The sequence below is a fragment of the Copidosoma floridanum genome, unplaced genomic scaffold (assembly GCF_036245765.1).
Source record: "Copidosoma floridanum isolate Cflo_tuat_1 unplaced genomic scaffold, Cflo_Japanese_pri ptg000004l, whole genome shotgun sequence".
Lineage (NCBI taxonomy): Eukaryota > Metazoa > Arthropoda > Insecta > Hymenoptera > Encyrtidae > Copidosoma > Copidosoma floridanum.
In genome coordinates, this window is record NW_028321881.1 from 36,674,402 (window position 1) to 36,691,955 (window position 17,554).

At 31.9% G+C, this 17,554-nt stretch overlaps 1 protein-coding gene across 1 annotated transcript in view; it reads left to right on the forward strand.

The window, feature by feature from the left end:
* The window catches only part of pHCl-1 (pH-sensitive chloride channel 1), a 669,372-nt gene that overhangs the window by 582,292 nt on the left and 69,526 nt on the right, over nt 1-17,554 (forward strand). Inside the window, exon 12 of the mRNA XM_089598057.1 lies at nt 4,835-4,960. Within this exon, the coding sequence (XP_089454183.1) occupies nt 4,835-4,960 (126 nt within the window). The remainder of the gene's footprint in view (nt 1-4,834; nt 4,961-17,554) is intronic.

Genomic DNA, 17,554 nt, shown 5'->3' on the forward strand with positions numbered 1-17,554 from the left:
TTGGATAATCATATCCATTTTTTAGGGTGCTGATGTTTACGCGATAGCAGTATGTACGTCTTATTCAATAAATAATACTTTCTCCTATAAGCCACAGTGTTACGATTTAATCATGCGGGGGTACGGTATTGCGCGATTCTGACACCGAGGGCGGCGCTGCGTGTCATGCTCGGAGAGAGGTATAAAAATAGAGGAGAAAAGGGGGCGTGATATGCGACAGCAGAATTCGCTACGTACCTAACGGGGCATCTGTCTTTGTCTGGCAGTTATGTTATTGGTTGAGTTCTACATGAGATTGAATCAACTGTAGGATTTATGACGAAGAAGTAGCCATTAACGTGGCCTTGGAAACATGGACAGATGCCCCGTTACACTTAGTTATACTGTCGCTGCTGATAATGGGCTAGTATAGCGCTTTTCCCCTCTATTCTTATACCTCTATGGTGTACAGTGTATATTCAATAGTACAATTTACTCATGCAAGCTTAACTGCGACGATTTGTGGTGTATATACGTGACTAGTGAGTCACTAGTAGTGACTAAGTTTCTATAACCTGTATTACCGTACACGTACGCACACATATATGTATACATTTGCAATTTACTGTCGTCACGTCGTCACTCTTCGTTATCAGATCTTGTAGAGACATGTATGATGTAAACAGTGCCTACTTATTTATTTGCGTAGACCATTGTCCACGCAAAATTTTTTTCTTGTCTTTGTAACACTGACAAATGTGACGACGAAACTACTGTTAATAATTTTTAATTAAATTATGCTTTATAGTATCTTACATTATACTAAAATTATTTTAACTTATAAAGGTATAACTTAGTATTGAATTGCAAGTTTTTTTACCTTACTCTCTTCCTTAAGAAAATTTATTAGTAGTGATTAACAATTATTCTACAAATTATTTAATAGCCTTCTCAAAATACTCAATTATTTATATAAAAAAAATCGTAATAACACTTACTTTTACGTAAGTATTTAGGATTTCTGCTAAAAAATTAATTCAATTATTTACAAATTGCATGTCAAAGACTCCAAATGCATTTATTAAAAATTGAGCCTCCGTCGGACCTAATCTCGTAAATTGTCTAAGTTCTTTTATAAATTTTTTCTCACTTCTCAGTATCTGTTGTAGTAAAATTTAAAACGAATATTTTTATGACAAATCGCATAATTTTCAGGGATTCTAGTTTAAGAAATACCTGTATTATCGTGTAATAAACTTTAAAATTCATTACTTAAAATAAGTATAACGAAGAAATATGCATGTTATCATATGTATTATCACGATCCACATAATTATTTGAATGCCGTCAGTTTAGATTACTTATTTCAAAAACAGTAAGTAATTTCGATAGCTACTTATTCATTTCAGAACTTTAGTAAAAATATAATTCGTAGTTTCAAGTTTTTACTTCTGTCGGCAGTTCCATGACTGCACTCCGGTTTTTAGTAGACTTAGGGTGCCTGTACATGGGCGTCTTACAGTCTTAAGCCTGTAAGCCACACCTATAGCGGTTGATTTAATTCAAACTGATGTTAACTGAATACCGATATAAAATGATTTAAACAAGCAAATAGACACTTTATTCATGATAAAACTATGTAACGTGATTACATTATAAGGTTAGAACGTCTTTAAGGCATCCAATGAAAAATTTCTACAATTTATGTTCATACAATAATTTTGTCAACATAACCTCTCTATTTAACGACTCGGCGTTAGCAAAATTTTTTTAAGTTTTGGTGGCTAAATATCTTTCCAATATTATAATTCAATCACGTAACATACTTTTGTTACGAACAGGACGCCTATTATCTTGTTTAAAACAATTTATATCAATATTCAGTTAACGTCAGTTCGAATTGAACCACCCGCCATAGGTTTGGCTTACAGTCTTAAGACATTCAGACACCCATGTATAGGCTCCCTTAGGATTCGTCATCAGCGACCCCCAAGTAACGGTTTCCAAAGTAAAATTTTGAATTTAAAAAATTTTTCATTACTTTGACTATCGAGGATGACTTGGAAGTGGAAAAACTACCTAAATTTTCTGATTTTTTATAGTGAGGCAGATGTGAGTGGTAATAAATATTTCTGAGGGCCTACAGAAAAACATTTAAAAACGGTGCTTGTTGCTAACTCTTCCACATTTTACAGTATCTTTCAGCTTATTTACGACACACTCAACGTTACCACGGCCGTCTTAAAAACTCTTTCACATTATTTGCAGACCCTTATTTTATTCGTAGTTGATTTACCAAAAGCTATAATAAATATTTCTAAAATTTTAATGCGTACAGCTCAATTTTTATAGTAAAATTAAGTGCAAGTTTTCTGATCTATGATTTATACAAATCAAAAATGACTGATTATATCATACTACATTTTATTCATGAATAACTAAAAAAAGATTGAACACTTATGTAATTCAAAATGTATGAACACTTCTAAACGTACATGTTTGACAACGTAATGTGATATAAATTGTTTCAATTGGACTGATATTACCAACAAAAATTTTTAATTCCCATTACCTGTTTAACACCTCATACTAAACATTAATGTAGTTTATTACATTATCATCTAATTAAATTGGATTATTTATTTTACATTAGCCTTTGTAATAATCATCTACGACACATGAATTTACTAAAGGGCATGTATAAAATTGGTAATAAGATATTTTGGCATGAATATACTTACCCCAAAAATATATTTATTTATCTAGTATTACTGACATTTAAATTCTTTTCACCTTGACGATGAAAAATAAAAACTGATTGATCCACTTGTTTTCAAGCTCTTGGTTACTTTATTACTGTTCTAGAGAAAAATTTTTAGTGCACCAAGGTATGTTAAATATACTGGCAAAAATTTAAGGCTTACATATTTACATAAAATCATCTGCAACTTTAGTTGATTACGATAACGATTGCTTGTATCCTAAGTAATTTAATAGTTAAATGTATATTTTGGTTAAAGTTAGTATTTTCTGTGTATCTTTAACCAAATCAGTAAAATATGTGACAGTTTTATTCAAATAAACAAATCGTAGAGGTGCAATTATGTCCAAAAAATATTGGACTGAAATCCTTACTATTTAAAATCGTTTGTATTAAAAAAAAAGAATGTATCCAAACATCCCAAAATATTAAAGAATAATGTTCAAGTATAAATTTTTTCGTGACGTCACTGCCACTCATTTTATAGTAATAAAGCTTTTTCAAACTAAAACTTGATTGAAAATTGATACGAACAGCTCAAGAGCACCCTGTAAGGCGTTTACTTTTCTATTTAGCTAATCAATGTTTTATAAAACAAAAATTGTTAACGTTTAAAATAATATACGTCTAGATTTTTTTAATGTATTGACTGCTGCTTCTATTTTTTGCCACGTCGTATAAACTTATCATCATGCAGTTGATGCACTGCAGCTTAGAGACCAGGCTCAAACAGTGATGAACCTGGAAAAATTATTCGCACCCAATTTTTTTGTGCTTTCTTGTTCAAAATACATTAATGTACCTAAAAGTTCATCTTGCAACCCAAGACTGTGGTCAGGTATTGTTTCAACAATTTTTTTGAAAACGATTTCATCAAAGTTGTTTTTTCGACCTGAAAAAAATATTCTCAGATTTTTTTGCACATTAAGAACAAAAAACCAGTTGGAATGTACATCCCTAAACCCCACAGTTTTCGAGTAAAAAATTCCCAAAGTTTCAAAAAATATATTTTTTTCCGGGCTCCACGAAAGTGTTAAATAAACTCATTTTCATATGTACAACACATAATCATAAACTGTAAACAATCTCCAAAAAAGAAAATGTCGAAAAGTTAAGTGGCAACATTGTTTTTTGCAATAAACGTTGAGGGCGTTTCAGAGCATGATCACATGTGAGTGTATATTAATACATACGTTTCGTGGCTCAGCGTGTAGTGAACATATACAGGTATACATTCACGTGGGAGCGCCCTCTGAAAGGCCCTAAACTTTTAGTGTAAAAAACAATCTTGCCTCTCAACTTTTCGACATCTTTTTTTCTAGAGATTGTAGAGGAAAGCCTACAGCTTATGATTATGTGTTGTAACATACAAAAAAAAGTTTTTTTAACAATGTCGTGGAGCTCTGAATATCGGAGAAAATGCATTTTTTGAAACTTTGAGAATTTTTTACTCGAAAACTGTGGGGCTTAGATATATACATCCCAGTTGCTTTTTTATTACAAATGTGCCAAAGAATCTGAGAATATTTTTTTCAGGTCGAAAAAATAACTTTGACGAAATTGTGACCAATACCTGACCACTTTCTTGGATGGCAAGATGAACTCTTAGGTACATTACTATATTTTGAACAAGAAAGCACAAAAAAAATTGGGTGCAAACAATTTTTCCCAGTTCATCGCTGTTTGAGGCCGGTCTATTAGCTTTGGAAAATTTTTGTTAAATAAAATAACTATTTATTAGTTTTATCTTGGATACGTATTTGAATGAACTTACTGAATATTTATTTTATTTTATGTTTTTTATCGCATAACATAATCCTTTTTTTTTTTAATTAAAAATAATAAACCGAATATGTTCCCCAAAACGTATCAATATCTCGTTGTTTGATTTGACTATATTTTTCTAAGTGCTTGTATTCTTATAAACATACGTTTGGTTACATTATTAATGTTCAAAATTTCAGTAGTAGAAAGCAGAACAGAGCAGCGATTCGAAAACTGGATCGATCATTTTCAATTTTATTGTACTCCCATTCCTCTAAGTAATTTACTGTGTTCTTGTCATAAAACTTTGCTACGGGATCTTTGTCGTAGGGCGAAAAGAAGAGAGAAGGTAGCTCAACAACAAGTGGCAATAGTGCACCAAACGAAATCGTCACGTGCACCAACTGCGGCCCAAATCCGTGCACGCACACTACGACCAATGGCTGCACCACCGAGGTATTAATTTCGTAACAGATTTCTTACTATTTAAATATTTATTTTATTTAAATAATATATATATATGTAATTATATTGATAGCCACAACACCTACTATATGTATGTTGGTACTATACGTTGTTCGTATTTTTTTAAGCATGTTTCAAAAGGTTAGTTTCTATTATCACCAGAGCCAAAAGTGCAACCCTGTAAAAAAAAATATGATGAAAGTCATAAAATTTTTTCGTGTACTAAGGACGTTCATCTCAGTTAACAGAGGGCAAACTAGAGAGCAGTGAGGCGATTAGTAAATATGCGGCAGTACCGGAAACAATTTAACATGAAAAAGTATAATAAAAATATTAATATAAATACATTTGAATCTTTTCTTTTCATTTTATTGCAAATACAACTTGTCAATTCCTTTGAAAATTAGAAACAATATTTGTTTTTTGGTATTGCATTATGAAAAAAAAAAAAAAATTGGACAAATTCCACAAACAATTTTTTTTCTAAATTCAATTTTTATGTGACTCCTCCATAAATTTACATGTTAAATTAGAGTTTTTTCAAAAATTAGTGGTGTGGAACGGTCTCGAATTTTACATGTTACTTTCTAACATCATTACAAACATTTTTTCCATATTTCAAGAAGATCCTACAAAAAATACTATGTGAGATGAACGTTCTTAATATATTAACAATAAGTAGAGAAGACTAATATAGCCAAAGTAAATCTACAATTACACTTCAGACTTCCAAATATAGGAATTAAATAAATATTTTCAATAAACAACCCACTTAAAATTTTACACACTTCGTCATTCAATTTTCTTAGAAGGCTATTGACGTTTTATATAAGATATTAAATTTTACTTGTCACCTCGATTTCACTCTAATACCGTGAATGTAGTACACTTTTAAATACAGATACTAGAACGGAATTAAGTTTAAGTATCATTTAATAGAATAGCATTGCACACTCTCAGAGTTTGAAATTTATGAATGTTATGATCAATTCGAGAAATGAAAAAGTAGGTGTACCAATAATATGATTAATATCGTTCTCAATGTACCATCTGTATTGAACAATGAAATATGGAATCTTGAGTCACATTTATGTAAACGCTTACCAGTATATTTTTTATAGCTTAAACAAATAAAAAAAAGGTAGACCATAAAAAGTGTTTCTATTAAATTTGAAGGATTTATTAGGTAGTAAGACCAGAGGTTATGGTTAGCTTAGGTACCTAAGTATGGAATTATACTTCTATAGCAAGCAATATATAAATGTAGATGTATGGGATAAGCAGGGTAGTTATCCCAAGCTTAAGGATACCAAAGGTGAGGATACGTTGCGAAATGAAGACTCTCGCGAGTATAGGCAATATTGGCTTTTATTCTTAGAAAATAGTACAAGCAGCTTGTGCTGTTGATTAAATGGGCGTCAGTCTCGTTCAAATCCTCAGCGCAAACTCTCTCGACGAACGCCTTAGTACGCCACACTTCGGTGGCTGAACGGATGGTAGTCGTTGGAGTGCCCAGTGATGGCGCCACTGAACGTTACTGCTGCGTAGACTTGGCGCGGAACTATATGTTGCTTGTGCGGTCTTCGTGTGTTTTCTACGTTCTATGACGGAGGGGCCACAGATGTACCTTTCACGAAAAAATATTTAAAATATAACCCAACCTACTGCCATGCATTGAGTGTGTACAGTGCAATTATCATTGGAATAAGGATATTTGATAGTTAAGTGTGGTTTCAATAAGTTATTAATGGTTATTTAATACTCGCAAATGAACACTTAAAGGATGGATTACTTCATGAAAAACTAACTTTCAATCTGAAGTACAAGGTTAGGCGAGTTTGATGTGTTTTGTATATCTATCCAAAAGATAATCATAACTACAAAACAAACATCCTAATGTAGTGGTACATATACTATAGTAGTTATTTTAATAACAGACACTACAATAATTCCAAGTTTCTCTTAAACATATACAATATTTTCAAGGCTACTTATTTCAAAGTATTCCACGAAACAAAAGATTAAAAAAAAAACAAGATGACTTTAAAAAGTCGAGTTTTTTGCTATATCGAAGTGCTGTTATTCTCCAAAAATAATTGAATAACAAAATAAATATTCTTTTTTAAAATATGTGAGTAAAAAAAAATTTTACAAAATAAAATTAGTGATTTACAAAGTCATAAGATGAATTATGAAGTTTTGTCAAGTTTGTTAACATGTTCAAGATATTTTATTTACTAAAAATAATTAAATTATAAAATAAATATCCTTACTGAAATATTCAAACACATACGAAATTTTACAAAACAAAACTTAAGATTTACAAAACAATGAGATTAATAAAAAGTAGTCAACTTTTTAAAAATCATCGTAAATCTTAGTATTTATTTATTTATTTATTTTATTTTATTTTGCAAAATTCTTAAATACCTTATATATAACTTACTGGGATGGCTTTACATTGTTTTTGACGTGTATTAAAAATTGCAGAAAATCCTGACTACTTTTGGAAAAAGTTTATGAACTGTTTAATTGCACTAACTAGAATTTTTAAAGTATTTTGTCTGTAAATAAGAAGGTAATAAATTCAATGGTTACAATATAAGTTAAGATATTATATTATACATTAATTGAGAACATTAAAGTTTGAAATAACGTATACATAATCTGTAACACTAATTGTATGAATTCATGACCTAGTTAAACTAAAATGAAAAATTTTATTGCCTGAAGCATAAACACATACAGATGTAAAAAATACTTGAAGGCTGTAGAAATTATTAGTACTAAGAAGCTAAGTGCTAAAATATTAGCACGTAAATTAGTTTCTGATAAATTGTACGTAAACAGTTGAAACATTTTTTTACCTAAACTTGATGTCAATTGATCGATAAAAAACAGTATGAAGTTGGCACCGCAATTGATGTATTTATAACAGATTAAATAATTTTTCAAAATATTGACATATTGTGATCTATAATAAATTATTTTAATTACCTCAAATAAAATTTATCCTTCTTAAAAATTGCAATAACTGTCATAAGGACTCACAATGATTTTAAAAAACTTAGACACTTTTTGGTTATCTCATTACTTTGTTGATCTTTAATCTTTTATTTTATTTGCTAAGGTATTTCAATAAAAATATGTATTGTAAAATTTCTTCATTTGAAGTCAATGAGAATTTTTTAACATGTGAACGATCTCAAAAAAATTTAATAATTTATCTTATTACTTTGTAAATCTTTCACTTCGTTTTATAAAATTTTTTTTACTTACATATTGTAATAAAGATATTTATTTTGATATTAAATTATTTTTGGAATAACACCAATTTGATGTAACAACAAACTTGACTTTTTCTGTTGATCTTGTTACTTTTACAATCTTTTATTTCGTTTAATATTTTAGAATAAGTAACATTAAAAATATTATGTATGTTTAAAAAGAAGCACTTGAAATTATTGTAGCTTACTCTATTAAAATAACTACTACTGTATGTACTAGTATATTAAAATATTAGCTTTGTAGTTATGATTCTTCTTTGAATAGGTACTTAAAATATATCAAAATCAACATATTTCTTAATAGAGATTTTACTTTTAGTCAAACTGTTATAATAAAAGTTGAATAGGGAAGCTTATAAAATTCATAAATAATTGTTTTTGATATCCTACTTCTATAAGTGCGGTCTGCGCTAAAGAGTAAGCCAACCATTTAAAGTTCGAAATCTTGAGAAAATATGTAACGGTAGTTAATTTTGCATGTTACTTTCCCATTGCCCAGCCTAGGTGGGCTAAAATTCCTAAAGGGTTTTGGCTCACTTCCTCTCCACAACATGAAACTTCCTCTTTTTAGGTGGAGTAGTTCCTCGTGCAGCCAATGGATGGGCAGGAGCTATGGCTTTTTCGCATTTTTTCTGCGTGCGCTGCTTGAAATTTTGCGCGCTATTTGAGTTTCTGAGCTCTGCAATGTGCATAAGGCTGCATATACATATAGAATCTTGAACTTTTAGGACCACCCATATGCTTGTGTGAGTGCGAAAAAGAGAGCATATGTTCTAGCTTCTCACTCGCACTCACACGGGCTTATGGCTGGTCCTAGAAGTTCAAGACTCCATGTATACACAGCCTAAGTCACCTGCAGTACTGATTTACGCGCGCTGTTTGAATGTGCGAAAATGTGTGCAGCATTTTCACGTGGAAGTTACATGCATATACACTTTTTTTGCATAAGTGAGCGCGTTGCATTATAATGTAGGATGTGGAATGGTAGGAAAATATTTCTTAATTATTTGACGTTTTATTTTGTTTAATATGGTCATATTAATTAAAGAATAAGTACTTTTACAAATCTCAACTTGCAAAGCACACATGGTTTACAAAATGATTTTGTTAAACATCTTATTTTTGAAATTCATAAGAATATACATAGGGCAGAAAATTTCTATTACATGCCGCGGGTAACCAACCACGTTGTAGCCACTCATCTACATAGACTTTAGCTTTTGTCATTCAAGGTGTTCATATGCTGCATAATATGCACAGCTATCTTGCTTTAATGACTTGACAAATGTACTACTGATAAACCGTTTTTGGAGTGAAAATTTCTTGATGCGCGTTGGACGATTTTGGATGGGAAAAAACTCTTGGTTTCGTGTCTGATCGCTTTCATTCAAAAGCAAGGCAATCCCTGCAGTCACGTGTGAGCTTGAGATAATGAAATGGTGACGATGTGGGCTGAAGAAGAGGCGGAGCCCGCTCTGTATTAGCCGGTGGTAGAGGAGGAGAGAGTATCGCAAAAAGGTTTACACTGTGTCGGACAGTGCAGTTGACACCTTAATACCTCGTGCACATTTGCCTCGTAAGATGGCGTGTACTGCACGGTATTTTTACGTGTAGGCACGTCTACCATCTGTGTATACTACACAGTCTGTAGAGCTGCACTCACACGCTCTTTTGACCTGCGTGCACGGCATTTTCGGGTGTAAAGAGAAGTAGTCGTCCTTGCGTTGAGCAAATATACCTATAATAAATATGATGACTTTCAAATCAGTGTATGGTAAATAAGTAACTCAGTACTGTTATTGATAATTGTCTTATTAAATACAAATGAAAAGTAAAAAGTATCATTGATAATAAATATACGATCAGTAAGAAAATCACAATACGCGTCTACTTATAACATACAAACCATTATATTAAAGATTGTTAGGATTCGAATGCAACTTAGTTTAAAGTAGCGGCCTTTTAAAAAGTATAATAAAATGCATGTATTTGAAGGCTCAGCTGTAGCTGGTTCTGAAGTAAATATTTCGTTTCCTTTAACGAGTACCAGGACTAAGTTAAGTAAAATTACTAATGATAAATTTGATTATAAAAAATATACGTGCATAGTTGCAAAAATTGTGGAAAATGATGGTATACAATGCAGCAAAATAGAAAATTATTGTTAGGTACATTCTAATAAAACAAATTGAATTTAATTAGCATTTTTCAGCAGATTCTGTTTATGTCGAAAAAGAAAAGTGCGAATACATACATTACGTTTTTTTGATTACTGTTACTCCATCTCTTATTTTTTCAAAAAATAATGGTTCATATGTATAAGTAGTCACGTATTGTGATTTTTTTACTGATTGCATATTTATCATCAATAATGTTTTTTACTTTTCATTTGTATTTATTAAAACAATCATTAATGACAGTACTGAGTTACTTTATTATCATAGACTGATTAAAAAGTCACCGTATTCATTATACGTATGTATGCTCAACGCAAGGACGACTACTTCTCTTTACACCCGAAAATACCGTACACGCAGGTCAAAAGAGCGTGTGAATGCAGCTCTGCAGACTGTGTAGTATACACAGAAGGTAGACGTGCCTACACGTAAAAATACCGTGCAGTACACGCCATCTTACGAGGCAAATGCGCACGAGGTGTCGACTGCACTGTCTTACACAGTGCGAACCTTTTTGCGTGATTGACTTTGCGGCGTGGTGAAGTATGGCGGAGTATAGTCATATGCATACCTAGTCCGGGTCCAGTCGTATATGTGCGTGGCCCATCGAGGTCCATGAATCCACCCTTTTTTATTCCATGCACTTTGATCCCCTGAACGTGATAAGCAAGGGTAGATCACTTGAATCATTTCCATTCAATTGTTATTTACAAATTTTAGTAACAAATTAAAAACTCTGGTTTTTTGCTTTAATAAAATTTGGTCACATTCTTTGGCACGTTTTGAACAAAAAACCAATTGGGAAGCATATACCTAAGCCCCGTAGATTTTGAGTAAAAAATTCCTCAAGGTCGACCAAATCTATTTTTTAAGATATTCGACCACGTGTTACTCAGCTGTTGTTACCTTTTTTTGAAACTTATCTAGACTCAAAATTTACCTCAAAGCAAATACTTTTGAATAAAAAAAATAGCGATACCGTACTTGTGCAACTGACGTTTATAAATAACTTTTTTTTTCAAAAGTTTTTTTCTTTGAGGTAAAACTTGAGTCTAGGTGAATTAAAAAAAATGCAACAACAGCTGAGTAACGCGTGGTCGAATATTTTAAAAAATACATTTTTTTGACCTTGAGGAATTTGTTACTCAAAATCTACGGGTTTAGGTATATGCATCCCGATTAGTTGCTTATCGTGTTCAAGAGATCAGATTGCATGGAAGAAAAAAAGGTGAATCCGTGGACCTCGATGGGCCACGCGCACATACGGCTGGACCTGGACTAACCCATTCTACCACACCCGACCGCACTCCATGACGCTCACAAAAGCTAAGTACTCTCTTCTTGTCTATCGGCAGCCAATAACCTCAATAAACCTTATAATTCATTACTTAAAATATGTATTATAAAGAGATATGCATGTTACCATACGTATTATCACGACCCACATAATTATATAAATGCCATGATTTTAGATTACTTATTTCAAAAACAGTAAATAATTTGGATAGCTACTAATTCATTTCAGAACTCAAGTAAAAATATAATTCATAGTTTTAAGTTTTTGGTAGCCCCATGACTGCCCACTGATTTTTTACTAAGTGAGCTGTATGTATAGCCCAAAATAGTTTTTTTATTTTCGAAATGATTTTTCCCGTGTGTAAGGCATACGGAAAAAACATTATTTTCGAGGTGTTTAAAGGGACGATATGTTTGAAACAAATCATGAACTTTGTGCGTTAATATTGAGCTAACAAACTTTATTTTATCACTTTCATACGTATAAATTCTTTTGAGGCTCCAAGCAATAGTTATGAGATAATATTTCAAGTCATTCAATGTAATATCGCCCTCAAACGATTCTGTGGACTTCTAGCGTCTGGTGATTATTATACTTTTTAATATCCAGCTGTAAATCATTGAAATTCCAAGGTGGCTTAATTATTGAAAGTCCAAAAATAATTCTTGGCCATGAAACTTCTAAAAACTCTTTAGTATGAAGTATTTATCAGTGTTATAAAAGCCATGGATGCTAATAACAAAATTTATAATACATTTGATTTGTATTTTTAAATTGTTAATATTAAGGCTGAATATTATTTTTTCTCAATGGCTTCTTTATTTGACAAGGTTCTCTTCTTCACCGATGCTGTTATTACTCATGTTACATTGGTAAAACTGACAGAATAATTTCCCCATGAGTGCACATGAGATGTAGCTTCTCTTCTCTTCGAGCACCTAAGCCACTCCTGTAACTGTAATCGAGCAGTTGGATAGCTTGGAAGCACCACTTTACTTTTTAAAATTATTCTTACATCTTATTCTTTAAATGCAATTAACACATTCTTACAGTTCCTTATTACTATCGTAAAAAAAATTCTTATTTAAAAAAACTACTGAATACTTCAAACTAAGTACTTTTTTCCAATTTAATTTAAAATTTATCCAGTCCCTTATTGCAGGAACAGTTCTAATAGCACATAAAGAGTTATTGCCAAAGATGTGATATTTGCATGGCAAATAGTCTTTGTTGAGATTTTCAAGAGAAAATATTATATATATATATATATATATATATATATATATATACTTTTATAGTAGTATTCCTTCCAGATATTTTTTTCCAAAACCGTTGACAAAACCGTTTCAACCAGGGTATTTTTAAATATATTAAGTACCTTTTCATAGGTAATGATTCCGAAATTCCAGCTTATACCATAAAAATTGGTTATTAATCAGCAATTTTGCTTTTTGTCCTTTACGAGATAAATTTTCCACTTAAAAGGTGGCCTAAGCACATAATAACTACAATGGAATTCCTTCTTTTCCCAGGTTTAACATAGGAAAATTCTTTAAAAAGAAATTTATTTGCGATCTTAAGACCCTGAATATCTACAATAAACTTTATCATTGAAAGGAGAAATACATGCTCTTTAGTCGAGGGTATACGAACAAATGAGTCCCACGGTGAAGTACAGTATACTCAATATCTAATAAATTACCCCCCCCCGTCTTTCATGTGAATTGAGTATGTTAAACTATGCCTCCTAAATAAGTGAGTCTAAAATAGATTTCTCACGAGATAATTTTTGTTGATGTGGGTGTCATGATTTAAAGACCTACAGCCAAGTCAATGGAAACTTTGTGTACTATAAACTCTTGTCATATAATACGGGATAGCGAGTTTTTCGGAACTTAGGATAAAACTAGGGTAATAAACTTTAATCTTTGATATTTCTTAAAATACTCGTATATTTATAAAATTATTTAATTTAAATACAATCTATTTTATAATTTATGAGCAATATTATAATTTAAGCTATTCAATATTTTTCATTCAAAGTTACATACGTGGCACATCTTTTTTAGTTTATAATTATTAACTGCTCCCTTTGCCCTCTTTTCTTTTAATAAATAGTTTATTTCACATATTATATCCAGGGATCATTGTCATTCCACATTGTCTATAAATGGCTGCAGAGAAATACATATGTCTAGAACTTCTGGTGAAGATGATGCATCGATAACTTACAGTGTTATAGGTAAAGATGGTACCCTGATGACTTACGGTGCCACCAATGATGACACATCAATGATTTGTAACACCTCTGCTGACTAGGGTGATATAGTAGTTAAGTCAAGCAGTGCTCTATTCGGTGGAACATGCCCAATCACCCTTATAAGAGAGTAAACACTCTCAATGAATGACGTAGTTGGTGATTGCGGTGATTATCCTAATACCACAACAGAAACGGTAGGGCTAGATAGTCTCGATAATAAATACTGGTGATCACCTTCGAAACCTATTAAAAAAAAAAAAAAAAAAAAAAATGAAAATTAAAAAAAAGTTAGACAACTGACAAGTAATAAAACTAGTTTAAACAAATTAAACTTACCTCTAAATATAGTATATTACGTACGAGTTTGCAAAGGCTTCGATTTACAAACCGAGAGGTTTACGGCACGAGCTGAAGGCGAGGGCCGTAACGAGATTTGTAAAGAAGCCTTTTCGAATTAGTTTCGTACACTATTTTTTTGCCTGAGAATCCAAAATCAAGCAGCAAAGGTGGTATTTTAAGGTTAGAAAGCGGAAAAGCATTTTCGACATCCGCTGTATTAGCTACGATTTCTGACAGCTTTGGTACAACCAACAGGTCAAGAGGAGCTGTTTGTGATGAAATATGTTCTGCTGCTCAAAGAGCATCAAAACTCTTTGTGTATGAATATGTCAGAGATAAAAGTGATTCTTAGACTACCTCGATGACACCAACTGGAGACATGGCCTCGAAAAAAAAGTTCAAAATAATTTTTACTATCTGTCAAACAAGAAAATAAAAATAATGTTAAAGTTAAAAAATAATGATAATAATATAGAGCTGTAAGAATGTACAAAATTATTTTGTTAATCATGCGTTTTTTTTGAGTCTAGTTTTATAACAGTTCATTGTTTTAAATTTACTATAAACTGATCAAACAAAATAAGACAAAAAAATTTAACAAACATTTTCTTAACACTTCACATACTACATTACCATGCAATGTGCTTGCTTACACAAAAAACATTGTATATGCATATAAATAACACGTGCACAAGCTGCACATGATTTGACACATTTAAACAGCGCACGCAAACCAGTGCTGCAGACGACTTATGCACATTGCAGCGTTGCAGGTCAGCAGGGGGCGCACGCAGCGCTGCAGGCGACTAATGTATATTGCAGAGCACATGAATTCAAACAGCGCGTGCAAACTTAAGCAGCGCTGCAGGTGGGGCACGCAACCTCAGCAATGCATGTAGAAGAAGTGAGAGGAAGCCACAGCTCCTGCTTACCCATTGGCAGCACGAGGGACTACTCCACCTTAAAAGAGGGGGCAACTTGCCATCGAGAGAGAATATGCCGAAGTTGCCCACCTGGGCCAAAATCACCATAGATTATCTACTCCAGATCCGGACGGAAACTACAAAAGTAATAGGAAGTAAACAGGTATAAAGATTAGTTATTATTTTTTACTATACTTACTGCTTACATGAACTACAAATAAAAGTGCACCACCATAAAAACAAGTTTAAAAGACAAATTCTGATTTTTCATAAGCAATTTTGCTTTTTATAAGTCTTTAAATCATCTGTTTTTTTCTTCTTTTATTTTTTTTTTGCACTCCTCATCAATTAGATTATTCATTACTTTAATATGTTTATTTATCCTTATGATATATAAAAAATCCACTGATTTCCATGTACTTTATAAAATTCTGTGTCCACAAACATTGGCTTAGTACCACTTTTTTAAAGCACTGTGTGCTCTTAAAATTGGATTATTTACGTAATTTTTGAATATTTAAGAAATGTTGTCGAATATGTTATCTGTAAGTACATTACTACTATTTAGATGATTTTTTCAAAAAAATCTATCTTATTTAATTTTTGTTTAGTACAAATATCAAGTACTCATCTCGGGAATAACTTACCAAATTTTGATTTAGGAGACTCTGGTAAGAACTAAAAAATATAGGTGTAAGACCGAAAAAAAATTATGTTATTTTTAAGTGTACGTTTTTTTTCTATATTGTTTTCTAAACGTATTTTTGAGAAAAAAATTTTTCTTTACTCGTTTATCCTTTTTTAAAAGACTGTTTATTACTGTTCAAAGTTTTGATTTATGTGAATAACAGTTTGGATACAATTAAATTACTGACTCTAATATGAGCATATGTTAAATTTAGGAATTGAAGGATTTTTCTCTCGAAAATACGTCTGGAAAAGAATATTGAAGAAATTTATACGCACGCATAATGTACTTACGAATAACGTAATTTTTTGAGCGTTATCTAACATTTTCATTTTTTTACGAAACCTTTATAAAATTGTGTTTAACATTCATTTTTTTTTAAAACATCTTTTTTTTTCTCTTTTTTACGTGGGTTTATCGTTTGGTAAATAAAAGCGCGAGTTGATGTGTAATTAACTTTATTTGACTTTTATACCTGAGGGAAATCGCACGCCTCTCTGTCTTATGAGCCCGATCCTCTCTCTCTCTCTCTCTCTCTCTCTCCAGCGTCATCCAAAACATTAGCCGCTCGCTCATTTCTTCCTTCCTCAACTCCCTCTCTGTTCTTCACTCTCCCCCAATTCATTCACTGACCCCTAATTCTTACTACGCACTGACATTGGCTTGACCCCCATGTTGAATCCGTCATGCATATCGTATGTGACACATCCAAGGTCATGACGTCGTCGTTCCCCACGCTCTTTTTTTGGCTCATATGGTTGTGATGTGGCAGTGTTCGTATCATGTTGTTTGTGTTGTATTTTATCATATCTAGTTAGAAAAAAGAGAGTGGTTTCAAGCTCCATGTTCCTGTTTCTCCTACTGATTTTACTTCTGCTAATTTTTTTTGTGTATAGATATTTGTTTATGTTCACACGCTTCCCTCATACAGTTTTTCATGTCAATTAAAAATTTTTCTTACGTGCTACTTATGCTACATAGTTTTTTTATGCATAAATTTTCCTCTGTTTTTCTATATGTTTGAGGATGGCATTCAAGTAATTGTAACACCAAAAGTTTTTTTTTAACAAAGCTTTTGCTACGCGAATGAGTTTGCATTTTTAAAGGTGAGTTTAATCGGTTTTGTACTTTGTACACAAATGCTTGTTTTTTTTTTTTATTTTATTTTATCGTCGAGATGTAGTTCTATTATTACAATTTTTTATTTTATAATTATTATCAAAGATGGGGAGAGTTGAGGTCTTATTGCTTTCAAACCAATTATGTCTTACTGTTGTTGTAAGTGTTACCATTAGTATAGGTATTCTTATTATTACTATATTTCATTATATAATTTTTTTCTTATTTTTCTAGTATAACGCTTGTATATAATTTTTTGTGATGTATGCTGAGGTTGTAAAGGGGCTGTGAAAGGTTTCTGTATCTGTATGACGATCGGTCTCAATATGATTTTGTTTTCCGGTAATGCCTCGTTCTGACTTAGGTTGCCACCCTGCTGTCCACCACCTGTTAACAGTCTTTAGCAGGTCAGTAAAGGGACCTCCCATCGGTAAAGGCACTTCGTCTCAAGGTAAATTATTGTGATTATCGTGACGCATTCTTCTATTATTATAT